Source organism: Leptopilina boulardi, unplaced genomic scaffold (assembly GCF_019393585.1).
Source record: "Leptopilina boulardi isolate dan_hultmark-lab unplaced genomic scaffold, ZJU_Lbou_2.1 LbouV2_269, whole genome shotgun sequence".
In the NCBI taxonomy this organism is placed as follows: Eukaryota; Metazoa; Arthropoda; class Insecta; order Hymenoptera; family Figitidae; genus Leptopilina; species Leptopilina boulardi.
In genome coordinates this window covers 1,099,721-1,121,607 of record NW_026137828.1, presented here as the reverse complement: position 1 = coordinate 1,121,607, position 21,887 = coordinate 1,099,721, and the positions used below count along the sequence as shown (strand labels likewise).

Sequence of the window (21,887 nt, the reverse complement as noted above, 5' to 3'; positions counted from 1 at the left end):
TTCAGGCAACGTATGCGCCGAAGCTGCAGCAGTCTAGGGCGGAGCAGAAATCAACGGCAGGATCAACAATAGGGACTATACTTTGTATGGTGCAAAATACAGACAATATTGGATTTACTTTACATGGGTAAAGTGCATTCCGTAGATCGAAAAGTAACACTTGAAATCAGCAACTTGGATATTGCTTTACTTAGGAATAAAAAATCAATCGATAAGTAGGTTTGATAGACTTAAACCTTGAGTAATAAAACTCACAGTTGTAGTTAACGACCAAGAAGAAGTGGACAGGTTGGAGAAATTGTTTCACATAAATAAAGTTTTATATTTTGCTCAGTCTGGAAGATAGTGATGGTTCTTAGGTGTCATCAGTGTCTGAAGTATGGACACAAGAGAAGAGATTATAATGCGGTTTTGACCCCACGTGAAAAGATTACCGGTAAACTCCGCGAAGTAGCTCCGCGGATTTTCCGCGAAATTTCCGCAATTTTTTTTTTGCATAATAATATATTTATGTTATTATTTAAAGTAATATAATATTAAATTCAATACATTCTATTTAAATTACGTTTTATACTTTAGTTAACAACTGAGACAAGATTTACTGTTAGACACGTCAATTTTTTGAAAAAAAAATATTGATAACCTTTAGGATAGTTTCGTGGTTACAATCGGTAAGGATTTTTTTTAAGGATTTTAACATTTCAAGACATGATGAAAATACGAAGCATTAGAAGAATAACAAATCGATGTCACTCAAGAACTAGGCAGCAGCAAGAATACAATTTTTTGGGGAAGTTAAACATGTCGTATAAAATTTTCATACTACGAAGCCACCAATAAGTAACGGTAACGACAGGGAAATCATTTCTTTCTCCAAACCTTTTTAAGAGCTTATAACCTGTATTTAGATTATAAAGTTATTTTCTGAAAGTTTTAATTGTAACCTAATTTAACCCTACTAAAAATTAAAATATATAATGAGTGAAATAAATTTTATTAAATAAATAGAAATCAGTATTATATGGCAAATGCATTTTTATTTTTTTATTAATAAAATTTTTATATGAAATGAATTTTATTATTGTCTTATAAAAAGGATAAATACAAGTAAAAAACTATTTAATCAGCTATTATATATTTAACTTTCTTTAATGCAATAATCTGATATCAATTTTGGGATTACTTTTTTAAATAGAAAAGAAAAATACATACATCTTTACCGGCTATAACCGTAAACCTATTTTTATAGTTTTCAATTTTTTGTTAACAAAAGTAGTGTCAAAGTCTTCTCTCACTTGTTAACTAAAAATTAAAAAGTAATTTTAAGTAGAATATACACAATTTAATTTTATATTATTTTAAATAATAACATAAATATATTATTATGCAAAAAAAAAATTTTCGGAAATTTCGCGGAAAATCCGCGGAGCTGCTCTGCGGAAATTCCGCGGAGCTACTTCGCGGAGTTTACCGGTAATCTTTTCACGTGAGGACAGATCGGCTAATAAGTATTTTAAGAGCGGAGAACCCGGTCACAAATGTGTATATTGTGAAAAGAGCACAAGCAGATTCTTATGTATAACGGAGAAGTTCGGCGGGAAGAAGAATCCCAACTACATCGTAGGAAATGGACGATACGAAATCTTGAGATCAGCTCTTGAGGAAGAGAAAAAGAGTTTCGCAAGAACCTGGTATATACAAAATAACGACCTCACCTCAAATGTACAAAGCCTGTCAGTAATTCTGTATACGTGAATCAATAAACGTGCCGAACCAGTCCGTATGCTAAGCTTTTCTCAGCAGGGACGTATCATGTCTCTTTCATTTTATTTATTTTTAAATAAACTTTTCTCTCTGTGAAATAAAGGGAAATAAACCAATGGATAAAATTTTTCCATCACACAGAGTTTGCAATGTAGATATTTAAAATTTTGAAAAAGTGACGTTATTATAGTACACGGGAAAAAAAATTCTCAAATAACAGCTATAAACTTTAAATTATATCTTGTATGCTGATGACCTTAAATTATTTAAGATCATTTACATTGCTGATGACTTTTATGAACTACAATCTAATTTAAATAATCTTGTAAAATGGTATTGCTTACACAAATTATCTCTAAATATTCTAAAGTATTTTGTAATCACTGTCTCTCAATTGAGTTGAATTATTCATCATGGTTATAAGATTAAGACTTATAGTCTACTTAGGAAGGAACATTTGCGTGATCTTAGACTAATCTGGTGTGCGAATTTCTCATTTAATGAACATAGAATTGTAAACATATTAATTAATCTATTAGCAAACTTGGTTTTAATTATGAGAAGTTTACGTCATTGATTAAATTATATTGCGAATCATGACAGACAAATCTAGTATACATGACAAAATTTTTGAATGTTTTTTAGAAAAAAATTGAGAGTTTTTCAAGTTTTTAAAAACTTAGATAAGCTTTTTATAAAGATCGTAAATTGTGATCTTTATAAATCCACCAATGTAAGTAATTCAGTAATGTTGTTAATATTTGCACAGAGAGCACAGTTTAACTCGCATTCCAGGAAATGTCGCTCCTTAGAGACATTCTTTAAACTCTCTCATGGATTTATTTCAGGTTCTTCCTTAACTCTCGCAAGGAAACTTTATTTTTACTGGTTAAAATTTTTAGTATATAAAATTCCTCTTATTTGTTGAAACTGCTACAACTTTATGTGACAATCTTTATTTAAAAATACATGAATTTTCATAATGTTTACTTATTCGATAAAGCTTCTTTTCTACTTCTTTTTTTTTGTTAAATTTCAAAATTTAAAAAGGCAATTAAAATTACAATCTTTTAAAGTTAAAAAAATATTTTTCAAATATCTAAGAAAGTTTTTAAGATAAAGAAATAAATTTAATATAAGCATTCTACTTTTAACTTATTACTTTTTTACTTTAAGAATATTTAATGACATTTTTAAAAGTCGAGTTATGATATTATAATAATTATAAAGTCAATTTAAACTACATTTAATATTCTTGAATATAGAAGCCACAAATCTCTGAAATTATTTTGTAATAAAATATTTTACGATTAAACTCTCCTCTTTACAGATAATGTAACGATATCCGCATATTCATATTTTATTTCAAAAGTTAGACAATTTCCCGTGATTTTACGAGAAATCTTGTTATGAGAAAATGTCAAAATTAAATCTATTTAAGTACGTCATAATAAGTGTACTTGTAGAACAACATCGCGAATGAGAATACAATTAAAAAGGAATTTAGAAAAATTTAAAGTCATGTGATTATTTACAAAAAAAATATCAACTTTTTTAGTAGCAATTAAAAAGGAATTGTTATTTGTTAAAGATTAAAATTTTACTGTTAGGTTTTAAACATAACTAAGTCTTGGTAAAAAATGGAAGAATCAAAATTTTCTATCAAGACTACCTATCGCCCCGGGAAACTTGCCAAGATAAAAGGAAGTTGTTCATACTGCACAAATGCTGCGAGAAGAAGACAAATTGACCAGTGAAAATTCATTACTGACTACAGGAATTTTCTTACCTTCTAGCTTAAGATTTATATCTTTATAGGAAAACGACACATTGGTCAAGAAATAGCTGTCGGACATATTTTCGAAAAAACAGTTTATATTTTACCGTTTTTTTAATTGGATTGGAAGATTTATTGAAATATTAAAAATAAAAAAATTAGTAATTTAATTAAATTTAAAGTTTGTAATTTGTTAAAACGGTTTTTTTTTAATTTTATAATATTTATTTATTTATTCCTATCTTAAAAACGAGACATGTAATTGCCTAACTTCAAGTGTCGACACCTATCCTTATTGGTAGAATTCAAAATTATGAAGTGTGATTGGTCAAAACTGACAACATACTTTCATCAGATACTTGAAGCTAATTTCAAGTGTAGACACCTTTCTTTATTGGTTATTTTGCGAATTCTTCTTAATTTTGATTAATTAATTTTTCTAATTTGAAAATAAAATTTAATATTTTTTAAAAAAATTAATATTTTTCATGAAACATTAAATAACATAAAGCTAAAATTTTTTTAAATAAATATTTTACAAATAAATATGTGAATCCATTTAAAATATAAAGAAACTTATAAATTGGTGCGATTCGCTTTTGTCAAGGTTAGGTAGCTACCTTGATTTAAATATTTTCTTAAGGTGTGCTTTTACCATTGTTTTTTCATATCATGTTGATTCAATTATAGTTTCCAGGATATATAATCACGAAAGATAAAAAGAATTATATTTATACAACATATGCATAAATTATATTTTTTCAAGGTCATTTGTGTTTAAAAAAAATTATTTTTAATTGAAACATTTGTAGAAATGAAGGTGCATAAATAGAATAAACATGATAGAGGGGATGAGCCTGTGCATTTGGTGATGGTAGGCACATGATAGCACTACTGAAAAAATTGTGTATTTTTGTTTTAGTTTGTTAGTCATTGTGAGTGATTACAGTGTTTTCAGTATTCAGGAAAATTTTTTGTGGTGAGAAAAAATGAAGAATTTAGTTTGTAATTAATTGTTATTGATTACAGTGTTTTCAGTATTTATGATAATTTTTTTGGTGAGAAAAAATTGAGAGTATTAGTTGTAATTAATTGTTATAGTGATTTCAGTATACATGATAATTTTTTTTGGTGAGAAAAAATTGAGTGATAATTTGTAACTAATTGTTAGTGATTACAGTGATTTCACTATTAAGAATAATTTTTTGTATTTTTACAGTGATTTCAGTTTTTGTGTTAAACAAGTTATGAACTGGGCATGAAAAATGTATTGTGTATTGTATTCTTTTTCTTTGTTATTGTGATATTTAATTGAAATTATCAGTTTACTAATTCGATAAGCAAACTTTTGAAATGATTGACTTGATCTACGCAAAGATATATTTAATCGTGGTCAATTATATGTTGCATTTTCACGAATTCGGTCTTGGGAATCTCTCAAATTTTTCTTGGAAGTGAACAAACATAAAATATTGTTAAAAATTATGTATATATACAAAATTATACATTTAAAATAAATAAATAAATTTTATGATTCGTTTAAAATTTTATGTGATTAAATTATAGAAAATTAACACGCGTGCACAAGCGCGCGGCCGGTCTCGTTTATAATATAACGGAACGGAATGTAACGAAGCAAAGACAAGAGTGGAGGGTAGTTTATGATACCATTAATAATTTTAAACAAAAAAAGTAAATCTGTAAATAAAAATCTATTTCTTAATAAAGGAATGCCCAAAATCCGTCTCAATTCAGTATAATCATGACTAAACCTATTGAATGGTATCTCCGTCTGTCTAGCAACAAAACGCATAAATTTATTTTGAATCCGTCCTAGAGCTATCATTGGGTATTCTTGATAAGGTGAAAAAATCAACTAAGCAAATTCAATTATTGGTCTAACTAATGAAAAATATAAAACCTTCAACGCTAAAATATTTTTAAATCGCAATGCATTTCTAGTAACAAAGCCCAAAACTCTAGTCGCGTTATTGACAACATTTAGAATATGTGTTCCAATATCTAACTCGGAGTCTAGTGTAACTCCCAGGTCGCGTATCATGGACACTCTCGAAAGAATGTCACTACCATTAGTGTAATGATACTTTTTTATTACTTGTAGTTTACTGAATGAAATTATATTGCATTTTTTTATATTAAGAAAAAGTTTATTATTTGATGACCATTTATTTAGTTGATTAAGATCTGATTGAAGATCAAGAGCATCTTGATCACAAGTTATTGCTTTGTATAATTTAAGGTCATCAGCAAACAAAAGAAATAAGCTGTGCTTAATTAAAGAATTAATAGAAAACAATTCTGAATAAATATATTAAACAACTTACAAGGGGAGTTCGGCAATGTTCCCACATCTTTCTGTATATTACAGCCGAGAGCAATCTCCAATTAACGCGTGAAAATTTAAATAACCTTCGGTTTTTCTATCTCTTGATAAACAAAAATATAATAAATTGATAGTAATTTTAAAATAATATTAATTAGTAATCTCTAAGATCAGATCCAGACAATTTTTGCATAAGCAAAAAAGTTAATTACGATTTGACCCCTAGATAGTTAAAAGCTGCAGGAAATCATATTCTATTTCTGGCTATGGTGTTACCAGCATACAAGTATTCTCTGACGATAACGAGCTTATTTTCACAGCACTCGAAGGAATAGAGAGTGGAATGACAAAGGGAAAAAAGAGAGAGAGAGAGAAATTGCTGGCTGCTTCTCAAAAAGAAAACTACAATTCCCCAACGAATCGGAGATGGCGCCTTCGAGAATTTCTTGTACCTATATTCCTCTGTGGACTTTACTCATCTTCCGTTTTTCACCCGGAACCTTAAACGACCCATTGGCTCGGCAACTGAGGTAGAAACGTTCCCTTAATTGCAGATTTTAGATATAACAGCTGCGCATTGATAGACTTTCAAAGAACGGATCGTGCGTCATTGTGAAATAAGGAAATGAGGCATTGCCAAGTCGCTTTTCATTATTTCCCCAAGATAGACGATAGAATTTTCCGAATACAACGTCTTTTTTTTCAATTCTCGATTAATAGACGTGAATTGGAATATTTTCGTTTTTTTTTAATATTGCTTTTATACAATTCTTGTTTTATTATAAAAAAAAATTTTCTATTATACGTTTTAGTTCATGAATTAAACAGTTACTACTCACGCGTAAATTTTTAAGTTTTTAAACGCCAAAATAAAATTTCCCCAACAAATATTTTATGTTTTAATCGCTTTCTCTTAATTTAGATATTCGCGTAAATGATTGACATTATTTAATATAAAATAAAATTATGCTGACTTGTTTTACAAAACAAAATTTGTTGAATGGGCTATTTTATATGAATAGGATTCTTTTTTTTGGATATGTATGTTCAAATTAAATGATTTATTCATATAAAGCTTTACTAAAGCTTTACTAAGTATTATTACTCGCACTAGGAAATTCCCTTTGCTATCTATGTTGTGCTTTGAAAATTAAACTGTCACTGAAACATTTAGTTCGCCTTGAAAGGTCGGACAGAAGAAGCAACGTTGTTTACAGTTCTGTTAATCCTTTTACACTTCAAAATTGCAAAATTTCATTAATTTGAAACAAAACTTATTATTATTTCATGTCAAATATTCATAAATATTTAAATAATAATTATTATTGTTGTTTTTGATTATTAATATCAATCGTTTTTATAAAATTTTGTACTAAATAAAAGTTAAGAAAATAAGTGTCAGAAATATAAAGTGTTTATAAAGGCAGAAAGTTTGCAAGCTTCCAAGGTAAGGAGGCAAAGAAAATTAATGAAGGTACACGATCATGATAATTTCCGATGAAAGCATGGCACGCGAAATTAATGTCTTGATAATTTACATTCTTTAAACAGCGAAGATCTTTTTTTTTAATAAGGTAAATGAAATAAAAGAAAGATGAGAATTATTTTAACAAATTTTGTTACATTTATTATTTAATTATTATTATTACATTCGGAAGTTGATGATAAATAAAATCCAAATTATTAGATTGTTTACAATTAAATTCATTTTTTGGTAAATTCCAATGGATAATCATTGTTAAGTAAATTTTTTTTAAATTTTATGATATTTTTTTATGAAAGGAATCATGTGATAACAAAATTCGGACAGGGGGTCTAACTCTGTTAACGGTACCTTTATTACTTTTAAATTATATTATTATTAAATATTTGCTCGCGACAAAGTGCTGCATCACACTATATTTCAATTATTTTATTCCACTTTTATATAAATTTTTATATTATATATGTGTTTCAATAAAAATTTACATTTCTCTATACAATGCTGAAGTGTAGACTTTCTTTTCTTTTACTTCAGTTAAAGAACTGAATTATATACTCCAAGAAACAACAATCATTGAATATGCATATTAAATAGTCGCTGTTTTAAATTACTTGAGAAAAAACACAAAGTTTTCCAACATAAAAAAGCTTGATTATTATGCAAGCAAACTAATGAAACGAAGATCCGCACGATTAACGCTTCTACGCTATTAAGTCTAATCGCCTGTTCTCCATTCACGTGAATTTAAAAAAAAAGTTTCTTCAGCAACTCTTTGTTGAATTAAAAATTCCATTGATTAATCCCCACTCGCTTGAAAATGAGTTCGAGTTTTCTTAGAGATATATATTATATAAGAACCTTAACGACCAAACCGATTAGATGAAACTATAAACCTGAAATTTTAAGATAAAAGTAGATAATTTAATAGTGCGAAAACTTTTCAGTTTATAAATAATAAATAATGGTTAGATTTAGATCCACTTCTGATGAATCTATGATGCTCATAAAAACGGCACGATAAAAATATTTACAAAATGTGAATCGGTGGCAATATCCCTGTGAAAATTGGAATTATCTACGGTATGGATAATTTTTTTTCTATTATCTACCTATATGGTTTGACGGGAAATCTTCCCATCAATCTGGAATGTGACAGACAAACATGCAATTACAACACATACGCCAGAGCAGAACTTTCGCTTTTCGAGAAAATAGCTTTCGGTTTGACGACTTAACTGAAGACAAAATAAAATCATTACAATGATCCTCTAGAAAACAAGTATACTCTTCCCGTCTGGGAAATAACAGGAGTGCTGGAACACTTCTGAAAAGGACATATAAACATATAAGTATTTTCCTTATATTAAGACCAGGATGAATAGCAGTTGGATACGACCTACTCGCTGAACATCGCAATTCATCACTGGACATAGTAACTTTAAGACTTTCAAGAGCAGATTCAAAATTATAACGGAAGAAGAATTTTTTAGTTGTGGTTAGCCGGACTCACCAGAGCACGTATTAAAGAAATGCAATAGATACGAAAGTATAAGGCTGGAACTCATACACAAACTTTGACCCAAATGATGCAAGAAAAAAAATATAACCTCGTTTAATAATTTAAATTTAAGTGAGTCAAAATTAGGGATGGTATGCCTACCCTTAAATAATTATTATTTTTAAAATATATATTTTTTGTAAAGTAACATAATCGTTACAAATTATACTCTCAAAAATCTTGTCAAATATACGAGAAGAATTTTACCTTTTCCATCTATAACTAAATTATTTGAAATTTACAAAATTTAAACAATAGACATTTAATCAAAATAAATTGTGTTATATTTTTCGTATGAAATTTATTGATGACGATTTTTAAAGAATTTCATATTTTATATAATATATATATATAATTTAATGATTTATGAATTTGCAACACATGCGCTATTTGAGATGCGGAATATCTAATTGAACTGAATATTCTAGTGGTGGTAATATCAAACAGTATTCACGTTGTTCGAGTACACTTGTGAGGATAATAACTTGTTCGAGTTAATGGTGCGAATGTAAGTGATAATGACAGCAGCAATTATCGCAGACAACTATTATAGTGTATATAGACATGTATAAGAAAGGGATTTCAACAATTATATTAGATATTATAATTACATTTTAACTGAGAATTAGGAAAAATATTTTAATATTTCAATATTATCGATAATGATCTCCTATTTCTTTTTAAATTAATTAATGGCACTTATTTATACTTGCGAGTAGGTTAAACTTTAAAATGCAATATTAGTTAATTTGGATAACCGTTCTCTTTTTGCATTATAATCATTTTCGGTATTTATTTAAGAACAAATGAAATTTGTAACTAATTAAAATTTATTTTTGCAAATATTTAAAACAAAACAAATTTTTCAGTGTACATCTTTAATGAAATATATTTTGTGCCCTTTTAATTTTATTACAATATCATATAAGTTTTCAACGACATTTGCATATTTATTGGTTGAGAAAGGCAATTTTCATGAAAGTTTAAGATTATGGTGATCTTAATTCAAAAAATTGGTAAATAATTTTATTACTAAATAATTTGATATGTTAAACCTATTTGCAACCACTTATTATTTTTTAGCAAAAGATTAATCCACTTACTTCCTTTCCATTCAGTTTTTAGAAGCAATTAAAATATCTGTGGTTACATAAAGTTTATAATTATATATAATCGCCAATAGTGTCATTAAAAGAAATTTTTCTTATATGGAAATGTTCAATGTATTTTATATCTTTGTTGCGAGTTGCGGATGCTTTTACGGAATTCATGCCAATTGGTAATAAAAATTTTTACATTACTTTTCCTTTATGAACCAATATTTTTTTTATTAAATAAAGCATATATATAATACCATGGATATGTAGGGAGGTAAAGAGTTCTCTGCGATATTTAATGCAAATCAAATTTCCACTGTCTTGAAAAATCTGTTAATTAATTCTTTGTGTACTCCAGATTTTAATGTATGTTGTCCCGCAAAAAAGTTTTATTTATTTTTTTACATAAAATAACTTGGAAAAAATTATTATTATATTTATTATTATTGTTAATATTTATAACTGAATTCTGCTACGATTTAGTGAAAGCTATAATAAATATTTTTCACGGATGCTTTAAAATTCCCTACTTACTTAGGATTAGGATAATTAGTCTTCAAGTCTAATTGCCTGTCTTTTATAATCTCACTCAGATTTAGCGAGGCAACACTGCAAATTGTAAAATTTGTATTAAATCCATCTTCTTGGGGGTTTTTTTTCCAAAGGGAACCAATCAAAGCAACCTAGATCCTTAAAAACTTGTATTGAGATCAGAATTCTTATCACCGAAAAAACAACACACAAATCATTTGTAGTGCCCACAAAATGGTACTTTTTTCCGTTATTCAACCTTTTCTGATTAATTGTTATATTTCAATTAATTCAGATCGCATATTTAAATAAATGTGAGGGTAATGTGAATTATTTTAGAATCGTAAAGTTATTCGAAATTTCAGTTTGATCATCTAGTAGATTTAAATTTTGAAAGAAAAGAAATAAATGGCAAATATTTTAAGAAAGAAAGAGAGACACCATTGGAAAAGAGAATGGTCCTCGTCTTCTAACCATAAAATTGGCACTAATACTCCTGGGAACAGTTTCGTTTCGAAATGGCTTTGCGTCTCTTTGATCTGAGTCTCGATGGAATTTCAATCAACAGGTGAACGAGTCAGTAACTGTCGTCGTTTCAATGAATAGGTAGAGGGCAGCAGCAGCAGCGTGTTGAATGTAGGCAAATCTACAGAGAGGTTAGAAAGTGCACACTATTTTTAGTAGCGTTGTGGGAAAACAATAGCACACCATTTCTCTCTCTAACACACACACACACACTCACACTTTTCTAACCAAGCCATTTTCCAACTCCCATACTCGTATTGCACTTTGCCCGCGACTATTTATTTTCGGTGTGCTACCATAATATTTCTCCGATTCGCTCGAAATCGCCGTTTTTGTACGATGCAAATAAATTTTCCGTTCCACAGAAATACACCATCAGAGTGTGACAATTCGATAATATGAAACCACCAAAAGGATGGCAATTAAACAATAAAATATTACCATTAATTTACAATTTGCTTTTGATAAAAATGAAAGGTCATTTATTCATTAAAAGAATGTTAAAAAATACAGTTATATCAAGGGATTATTTTGATAAATATGATATAAAATTTTTTTTAGAACTTTTTTACCAAACTCACTTAAAAACTGTTTCCGAAAAGTTTTTCGTTTTTGTTAAATTGAATTTTTACACTAACTTTAAATTCAAAATTCATCTTCCTCCGCACATAATTTTTATTTAAAATGAATTGAGGGTTAAAGGGAAGAAAACTGATTAAGTTGTCCCTTGAGAATTTTCCCTTTATATATATGAGAGATTCTTTTTCAATCGCCCCAGCCCAAAAAGTCAATGTTCTGGGATTGGCTTCATACTTTGGTAAATTGTTGTCCTATATGATAGTAATAAATCCCTAAAATATAAATTAATTAAAAAAATATTTGTAGAAAGTAGAGGGGGTTGAAGTTTTGACGTTAAGGGTAACATTGTCATTTTCAAATCCGTTTAACTATGACAAAAGTTAATGGATTTTAATTTATCTATAATGAATTTTATTGCATTTTTCACGTACTTTTCAAAAATGTATACGAAATTAAAAAAAAAAATTTTTAACCCCTTTTTTGTCAAAATCAACCCTTATTTTTCGATTTTCACCCCTTCGGGTATTTTTTTTTTTTTTTTTTTTATTTTCATTGGAAAGCTGAGGTTTTTTCCGATGAGCTATGTAAATATGAAAATGGGACAACAATAATTTTGTGAGTAACAGAATATTAAAGTAGGCGGTGCCGATAAGGGGTGTACCTGGAGATCATCTTTGAGGATTTAGATAGGCACCGCCTAATTTAATATTATGTTTCTCACAAAATTATTGTTGTCCCATTTTCATATTTACATAGCTCATGGGAAAAAACCTCAGCTTTCCAATGAAAATAAAAAAAAAACAAAAAAAAATTCCCGAAGGGGTGAAAATCGAAAAATAAGGGTTGATTTTGAAAAAAAAGGGGTCAAAAATTTTTTTTTTTAAATTTTGTATACATTTTTGAAAAGTACGTGAAAAATGCAATAAAATTCATTATAGATAAATTAAAATCCATTAACTTTTGTCATAGTTATACAGATTTGAAAATGACAATGTTACCCTTAACGGCACCCTTATCGGCACCGCCTACTTTAATATTCTGTTTCTCACAAAATTATTGTTGTCCCATTTTCATATTTACATAGCTCATCGGAAAAAACCTCAGCTTTCCAATGAAAATAAAAAAAAAAAATACCCGAAGGGGTGAAAATCGAAAAATAAGGGTTGATTTTGACAAAAAAGGGGTTAAAAATTTTTTTTTTTAATTTCGTATACATTTTTGAAAAGTACGTGAAAAATGCAATAAAATTCATTATAGATAAATTAAAATCCATTAACTTTTGTCATAGTTAAACGGATTTGAAAATGACAATGTTACCCTTAACGTCAAAACTTCAACCCCCTCTACTTTCTACAAATATTTTTTTAATTAATTTATATTTTAGGGATTTATTACTATCATATAGGACAACAATTTACCAAAGTATGAAGCCAATCCCAGAACATTGACTTTTTGGGCTGGGGCGATTGAAAAAGAATCTCTCATATATATCCTTATAGGAAGAATCTAGAATAATTTATTTGCAGAATTTCTATATGATTGTGATGACAGCGTACATCTGCTAGCTTTCTAACAAAAGTAGAGTACCCTAATCAAATTTGATTACTGAAAATAGAATAGTCGAAAGGTATGTGTAGAAAATGGGTTTTCATCGATTTCTAAAATACGTTTACCATTCAGATAGACTGGGATCATTATACTGCAAAGTCACTAAGGCTTTCAATTTCCTTCATGCCATCTTACCCCTCTGGCTTGCTATTTATCTTTTTATTTATTTTGCGATTAAGTTTATCGCCTCTTTCATGTAGATATTACTGATCTTCCATTTCGATAAACAATATTCCATATCTTTTGATACATATACAATATATCAAATTATATTTGCAATAGTTAAATATTTTTCGAATATTGATTCTATCATTTTTTTAAAAGAAGATCTCCTCTCACTACCCCTTATTACAAAATCTATTTGTACTTTTTTTTATTCATTTTATTCAATCTTAATAAATGTTCCTTTATAAGTTCCGTTCAATATACAAGTCATTACTAAATTGGATAGAATTTTCATAAAACCCATTTTAAAAGAAGTATTATAAAAGATGAGGATAAACAAAAAAAAAAAAAATTGTTCAGAGATAAAAATAAAAAAAAAAGTAACGGTATAATTTATTTGCAGAGGATTCAAGTTTGGAATTGATAATTCCCTTCAAACTGAATGAAATGGAATGCTAATTTGGAGATTTCAATGAAATGAATCTACTACTACGTCTTCCTTATAAATTAGTTTTGAATACTTAAAGAAGCTGTGTCATTACTTACTTATTGAATTATTTTATTATTTTGCTGCAATAAAGTTTCTTTGAATGCACTTACCTGAAACATGAAAATAAATTGAACAGATAAATATAAGCTACTTAAGCATACACATATACATATATATATATATTTTTTTTTAATATAAAGAGCAGATAATGATATAATACTAATTGGTTTAAAACTTTCTCTCCACTATTGAAGATGGATAGTTACAATGAAATGGATAATAAAAAAAGAAAATTACAGAGTTCATTTAAAAAAAAAAATACAATCACTATTTGAACACACAAAACGCATTTCAGTTTAAAGACGGAAATCCTATTGTATATATTATACTATTGTCGACAGCATATTGTAGAGTAAAAGTTCAACTTTTATAACAATCCATTAAATTCTCAATTTTCTCTCTGCTCTTCTATTTTATTATCTCCAAAAAAATTTTTTTCAACCAATCAGTGAATTTCACAAAAAAAAAACGTTTTAAATTTTAAACAATAAGTCTAGAGAATACAATTGTTATAAAAAGTTGCATCAAAATATAGTTACTTTTTTTTTATTCACTATTTTTTTTATATAGTACATGTTATATAAAATGCTATTTTCAAAATTTCGCAACCTGCAATGCATAAAAGAATAAAAGAAAGAAAAGATTAAAAAAAAAATTAAAAGAATTACAATTTTTTTTTAAAAAAAAGGTAAATAATGTAGTAGAAAATATTATCTTTAATTTTTGTAAAATATTAATTTTCCTCTATATTATATTAAATTTTAAAAATAAAATGTAAATGGTAACAAAATGTAGTTACTTTGATCAACTTTTTGTGTAACCTCGTTTCGTTCATTTGAAAAAATATATATAGGAGAATTTTTTTTTTTCAACGTGGTCTTTGTGTAACACGAAAAGCAACGATTTGGAAACAAGTGAAAAAGTTAATTTGGCCAATTCGCTACCAACTTTTCGCTTCATTAAGCAAAACCATTTTTCCTAGTGTAAAAATTACCGTCAATTCATTTTCAACAGGACACTGCATGGAGTACCAGAACATAATTGCATTATCGGCAAACCCTCATTCTCTCTCCCTCTCTGGGTACAGGGAAACGTTCAGAGTCTATAATTTTCCTTTTCCCTTGCACATGTTCTCTCTTTTCTCTAGCTTGTCTCTTTATTTTTCAAACATAAAATACACTGATTGTGGATCACTTTTTTTTTTGTTTCAATGATATATGTATGCGATCATTGTATTATACATTTGTAACATAAACAAAATGCAATCTACGAGAATATCAAAAAAAAAATGTGTTCAAATAATAAAAATAATATAAATATGAATACAGTGTGATTTAGTATCTTTGCAAAACTGTCGTAAAATAAGCTAGATATGTCTAAATCACAGCCACCTATATATAATTAACTATTTTGATCAATGGAGTAAATTTTTTAAAAATACCGAAGACCATTAAAATTCGTGATCAATTCAAACTTTTCTGTTCGAAAAACCAACTTTTTAAATAATTCACGATAAATCAATTGAAAAATATTAATTACCTCCATTAAAAAATTTAATTATAGAAAACATAAATTTTTATTTATAAAATTCTGAATATTTTTTGTAGATTTTTTTTCAGTTATAAGAAAAAATAAATATTGGATATTGAAATATATATATATATATTTAAAAATTGATAAAATTTGTCAAATGTAAATTTTAGTACGTATATTTTATGTATAAGTTTAGGACAACATTTGTCTTATCTAAAATAGGGTTCGCTATGTAAGCTATCCATTTTACATGCTGTTATCTAAGCCAGCGATTTGAAACGCGCGAATTCGAAAACAGCAGCTGAGTCTTTGGCTAAACTGATAACAACCGACGTATTTACTAAATTAGAATACGACTTTCTTGTTAAAATTTTAACGAATAATTAAATATGTAAATTAGATGAAATTATTCTATGCGTAGAATTGTGTGGTATATTATTATTAATGGAAACTGTATATAGAATAGATCAATTGATATGCAAAACTCGTTAAAGCAGTTAATTAATTAAAATCTCTTGTTTTTCTGTTTTAATTTTTACCCAAAATCATTCGAAAATGTTTCTAAAAATATTTAAAAAAAATTATTAAATTACGAAATGCATATAATCTTCAGCAAAATATCTTATGTTTAAAATACAAAAATCAACTATAAAGTTAAACACATTGATGATTTTTCTCAAAATTAACATTAATTTATAAATCTACTTAAAAATCTACTATTATATTAAGTTTACAAATTTCGAAAAACGACACCGACCCCGTGACCTCGACACCGTCCTTGAAAAATCTATTTTCAATTATTTTCAAATAAATCAAAATACTTTGCATATATGCTTGTAGAAAATCTTACAAACTATTTTTATGTAACATCTTTTTTCAATTTTAACCCGAAAAAGGGTTATTTTTCAATTTTAACCCGAAAAAGGGTTATTTTGCAATTTTATCCCGAAAAAGGGTTATTTTGCAATTTTTTAAGAATTTTTTGATTTTTTCAATTTTTTATTATTATTTTTTATTATTTATTGTTGTTTTTTCAATTTTTAGTTAGTAACCTATAATATTGTGTCTAATTTTAAGTGTCATTAAAATCAAATGTTTTTAACTTAATAATTTTAATATTTCTTAATTTAAAACGAAACATCTTCTATTATATTAAGTTAACAAATTTCGAAAAACGACACCGACCCCGTGACCTCGACACCGTCCTTGAAAAATCTATTTTCAATTATTTTCAAATAAATCAAAATACTTTGCATATATGCTTCTAGAAAATCTTACAAACTATTTTTATGTAACATCTTTTTTCAATTTTAAGATAAATTTTATACAATATTAATAAGATATTAATTTAAAACATAAATTATATATATAATATACATAAACTACAATAAGTAAACAACAATAAGTACAATTTTAACCGAGCGAGCGTTAGCGAGCTAGGAATACATCGCTAGTTAATATAAATTTAAAGTTGAGTTATTAATTTCTTGAATGAAATTTACAAATTTGCGCAACAAAAGAAATTAAAGTTTTTAAGTGTGAAATAATTTTCTTAACTCGAACCAATTTTCAAAATGAAACATGATAAATGAATTTTATTAATATTTGAAGGATCACTCAACGATTAAACATTCAATTAAAGATGCAACGGAATATTGAACGACTACTATTTGTACCAGGATTTATATGTCTTAACAAAAATTGTATATTACTGTGGATGTGTCGGTCAAACATCACGTATCTTTGACAAAAGTCCAAAAAGCACGTATCGTTTGTAAAAGAGTAAATGTCACGTACGACTTTGTTAGGGCGACATGCACGAAAAATTGACTTTATTTTGAATTTTATAAATTACGATAATCTTGATTTTAATTCAAATGTCAAACGCGTAAATGTCTTGATAATTAATTTGATAATTATCAGTAGTTATGACGTATAAGGTGAAGTCAAAGATAACACCAGGATTTTAAAAGTAAAAAACAATATATTTTCTAGACTACAGTGCTTGACGGTGGTGAACAGACAACTGGTCTTACAATTATACCTGTTTAAGTCTGAAAGTGACAATTGGTAAACTCAGTATTTACGAAAATACACGAAGTTAGACGGAAAATGTCGATTATCTTCAATTCTTAATTTCGACCTGAAGGGTCCTAGTGTACAGGGTTTGTTACCTGCGTTGATAATTACAAGAGTTTAGTCTCCAGATCGTTTATTACCTTTTTGAATGACTATGTTTTTCAGACAAAATTTACAATAAGGATTATAGCAATTTGAAAACTTATAAATTCTAATAAAAGTATTAAGTTGTACGTGACAAATCTTAAATTCAGAATATTATAAACTAAAATTCAAAATATAGAAAATATTGTAAAGTTTTGAGGATTATCTTAAATTACTTTACAAATATATTTTAATGCGCCTAAACATTCTCCCCCCGTTGAGAGGTAGTGCGAACAACAATTTTTATTTTATTTTTTATGAGAGATAGAATTTTCAATTATTGGCAAAGGAGAAAGTCTTTTAATATTTCTTTTAAATAGACTATTCGATGTTTTTACAGTAACAACTCTAATTATTCCGTCTTCTCCAGGATGAGTCTCAGTAACTCGTCCCAAGGCCCATTGCATCGGTGGTAAATTATCTTCCTTGATGACCACTACTGTTCCTTCCTTGATTTGGTGATTACCATCCGCCCATTTGACACGAGTATTTAGGTTATTTAAATACTCTTTTGACCATCGACCCCAAAAGTGTTGTCGAAGCTTTTGGAGGTGTTGCCAGGTGGATAGCTTATTTGTGGGCGTGTCCTGGAAATCTTCTTCTGGAAGACTTGTTAATGCATCGCCGATCAGGAAATGACCAGGTGTGAGGACTAGGAGGTCGTTAGGATCTGAGGAAATAGGAGTGAGTGGGCGGGAATTAAGCACAGCTTCTATTTCAATAACTAATGTATTAATTTCTTCAAATGTAAGCAACTGATCTGTGATTACACGTTTTAAATGATGCTTGAAACTCTTGACCGCTGATTCCCATATTCCCCCAAAGTGCGGAGAAAGAGGAGGAATAAAATGCCATTTGATTTTTCGCTTGTTGGCAAAATTAACGCATTGGATTTTATGATTTTCGGAATTTAAAAGAGCAAAAAGATCTTTCAATTCGTTATTTGCTCCGATAAAGTTTTTTCCATTATCGGAATAAATATTAGAAGGTTTTCCCCTTCGTGCAACAAAACGTTTTAAAGCACCGAGAAAACCTTCTGTCGTCAAATCACTCACAACTTCAAGATGTATCGCTTTCACGACAAGACAAACAAAGACCGCGACATACACTTTTATCCGACCACGATTTCTAAATTTTTTCTCTTTAATATAAAAGTGACCGCAATAATCGACTCCGACGTTTTGAAATGGTCGAGCTTTTGTTAGCCTCACGCTGGGTAAATTACCCATTTTGTATTCAGTTATATTCGGATTTGCTCGGAAACATCTTACGCAAGTACGTATAATCTTGCGTACCTGATTACGTCCATCAGGTATCCAAAACTTTCGACGCAATGCGTAAAGAGTTGATTGACAACCAGAATGGAAATTATTTAAATGTAGTTTGTTGACAATCAAGGTTGTAATGTGATGTGATCGAGGAAGTAGAATTGGCTGCTTTTGATATGAAGGTAATGAGGAATTGTTTAGTCTTCCTCCAACGCGTAAAATACCCTCATTATCTATAAAAGGATTCAGTAATAACAATTTACTTTTTTTATTGACATCATTTCCTTGTTTTAAGTTAATGATATCTTTGCTAAATTCTCGAGATTGAATTAATTTTATGATTGTTTTTTCAGCAGCGGCCAATTCTTCTACCTTAAGAAGACCTTTGTATAGTTTTTGATGTTTAAATCGTAAACAATATGCAACTATACGAATGAGTTTATCGTATGAAGAAAATGATTGCAAAAAATTCGAATCAAGCCGTGTAATTGTTAAGCAAGTGGCTTTTTTCCGTTCTGGGATTTCGCCTAATTGATTGGGCTGTAAGATGGGCCAATGAGATTCATTTAAGATGAGCCACGATGGGCCATTAATCCATTGAGAATTATTTAAAAAATCGCGAGGCAGTTGACCTCGAGATAACGCATCTGCTGGATTGTCGTTTGATCGGATGTGTCGCCATTGATTAGAGTTTGACACTCTGTGTATGTCAGCGACGCGATTGGCAACAAACGTTTTTAGTAAATGTGGGGAGGTTTGAATCCAGCTTAAAGCAATAGTAGAGTCCGTCCAGAAAACAGTTTTTTCAAAATCAACTTTTATTATTGAAGTGACTTGCCTTGCTAAACGTGCTAAAAGTAGAGCACCACATAATTCGAGACGTGGTAACGACACGGTCTTTATCGGTGCGACCTTTGATTTCGCATAAAATAGTTTTGCGATTGTTCTATTGGAAGAATCTGTCGAACGAATATATATGCAAGCCCCATAACCGGCTTCACTTGCATCGCAAAACCCATGCATTTGAACGTTGGTTGCATCATCCAATATTATTTTTCTATCAAAGGACAGATTGTTGACCAACAAGAGCTGATCACAAAATTCTGACCATGATGTAAATATACTGGAAGTGACAGATTCATCCCACTCTAATTTCGATTGCCAAATTTTTTGTATTATTATTTTTGCATACAGAACAATGGGTCCTACAAGTCCTAATGGGTCAAAAAATTTTGCAATTTCAGATAAGATCGTACGTTTTGTCTTGACAACAGATAGATTTATCGGATGTGCAGTGAAAGTAATGGAATCTTTCTTTGCGTTCCAAAATACACCTAATGTTTTAACAGGTTGATCTTTATCTAATTGAAAATTTGGAATTATGCTACTTTCTGGCAAACCGTGTAATATTCGTGGATCGTTTGAACCCCATTGCCGTAAATTAAAACCTGCGAGTTTAAGTAGAGTAATCATTTCTTCTCTAATTTTTATTGCCCCTTCAATCGTATCGGATCCCGAGAGAAGATTGTCAACGTAAACATCATTTTTTAATATGTTTGCTGTTGTGGGAAATCTTTCGCCTTCGTCTTCAGCGAGTTGCTGCAGACAACGTATAGCGAGAAACGGAGCACATGCGAGTCCAAAAGTAACCGTATTTAATTCGTAAGTATCTACGCTGTTTTCCGTTCCCCAGAGTAACCTCTGGTACTTTCGATCCTCTTTGCGTACGAGAATTTGTCGGTACATTTTCTCTACGTCAGCAGTGATAACATATTTATGAATTCGAAATTTCAAAAGTAAAGAAATAATATCCTGCTGAATCGTAGGGCCGACCATAAGCTCGTCATTCAAGGACAGACCATTGTTGGTTTTAGCCGACGCATCAAAGACTACCCGTAATTTGGTAGATAAACTAGTTTCTTTAATTACTGCCAGGTGTGGCAAGTAGAAACCATCAGTTTTGTCTACCTCATTAACTTTCGTCATGTGATTTAACGAGATGTATTCGTCGATCACTTCCGTATATTGAGTTTTTAGATCAGGGTTTTTATGGAATTTGAATAATAGAGATTTAAAACGTTTAAGAGCTTTTTGATAGGATTCTCCTACATTTACCTCGGCCTTTTTAAATGGCAGTGCCACAACGTATTTTCCGGATTGGTCGCGACTGACGTGTTCCTGAAAGTGTTTTTCGCATTCTAATTCTTCCGCAGAAAAGTGTCGAGAGACTTGTCCTTCTTCTATTTCCCAGAATCGAACGAGACTTTCGCGTAATTCTATTAAATGACAATCAAGTTTAAGCTTTTTTGATTTAGTTTTTAGCAATTTTAGATTACTATTAGGTGTTCCGCCTATGATCCAACCTACACGTGTTTTTTGAATACAAAGGTCTTCTCCGTTTTTTGAAAGATCATTTTGTCCGACACAAAGCATTGATAAAGTGGGACCAGAACCTAATAATAAATCGATTGCTGCAGGTTTATTAAAATTTGGATCGGCCAGAGGCAGATTTGATGGGATATTGAATAACTCTCGTTTAAGAAATTCATTAGGTACAGATCTAGAAATTTCTGGTACACTTAAACAAGTGATAGTTTTTTCGAACGCATTATATCTTGAACGTATGGTTAATTTAACGATGTGCTTAGTTACCGTTGATAAATCGTTTAATGCTCCTATAGGTATAGAACATTTTTGTTTAGGTAAATTGAGTTTATCTAAAAAGTTTTCAGTTATGAAATTTGCGGTAGCACAAGTATCGAGCAATGCTCGACCAATCTTTAATTGTTTGTTTCTGTCATAAACGTTAATTACCGCACTAGTGATTAGTTGACTAGTCGGCACATTAATTGTAGTTGCAAAACTAAAATGTTCCATACCCG

General features: G+C 29.1%; 1 protein-coding gene across 1 annotated transcript; it reads right to left on the bottom strand.

Moving 5' to 3' along the window:
* Window positions 1-330: 330 nt before the first annotated feature.
* On the bottom strand, window positions 331-21,882 carry LOC127281463 (uncharacterized). The gene is made up of 2 exons (XM_051305181.1): window positions 18,076-21,882; window positions 331-372 (listed from the first exon to the last, which is right to left on the bottom strand). The coding sequence occupies exons 1-2, from the start codon at window positions 21,880-21,882 to the stop codon at window positions 331-333; spliced, it is 3,849 nt and encodes a 1,282-aa protein (XP_051161138.1).
* Between the last annotated feature and the right edge of the window lie 5 nt (window positions 21,883-21,887).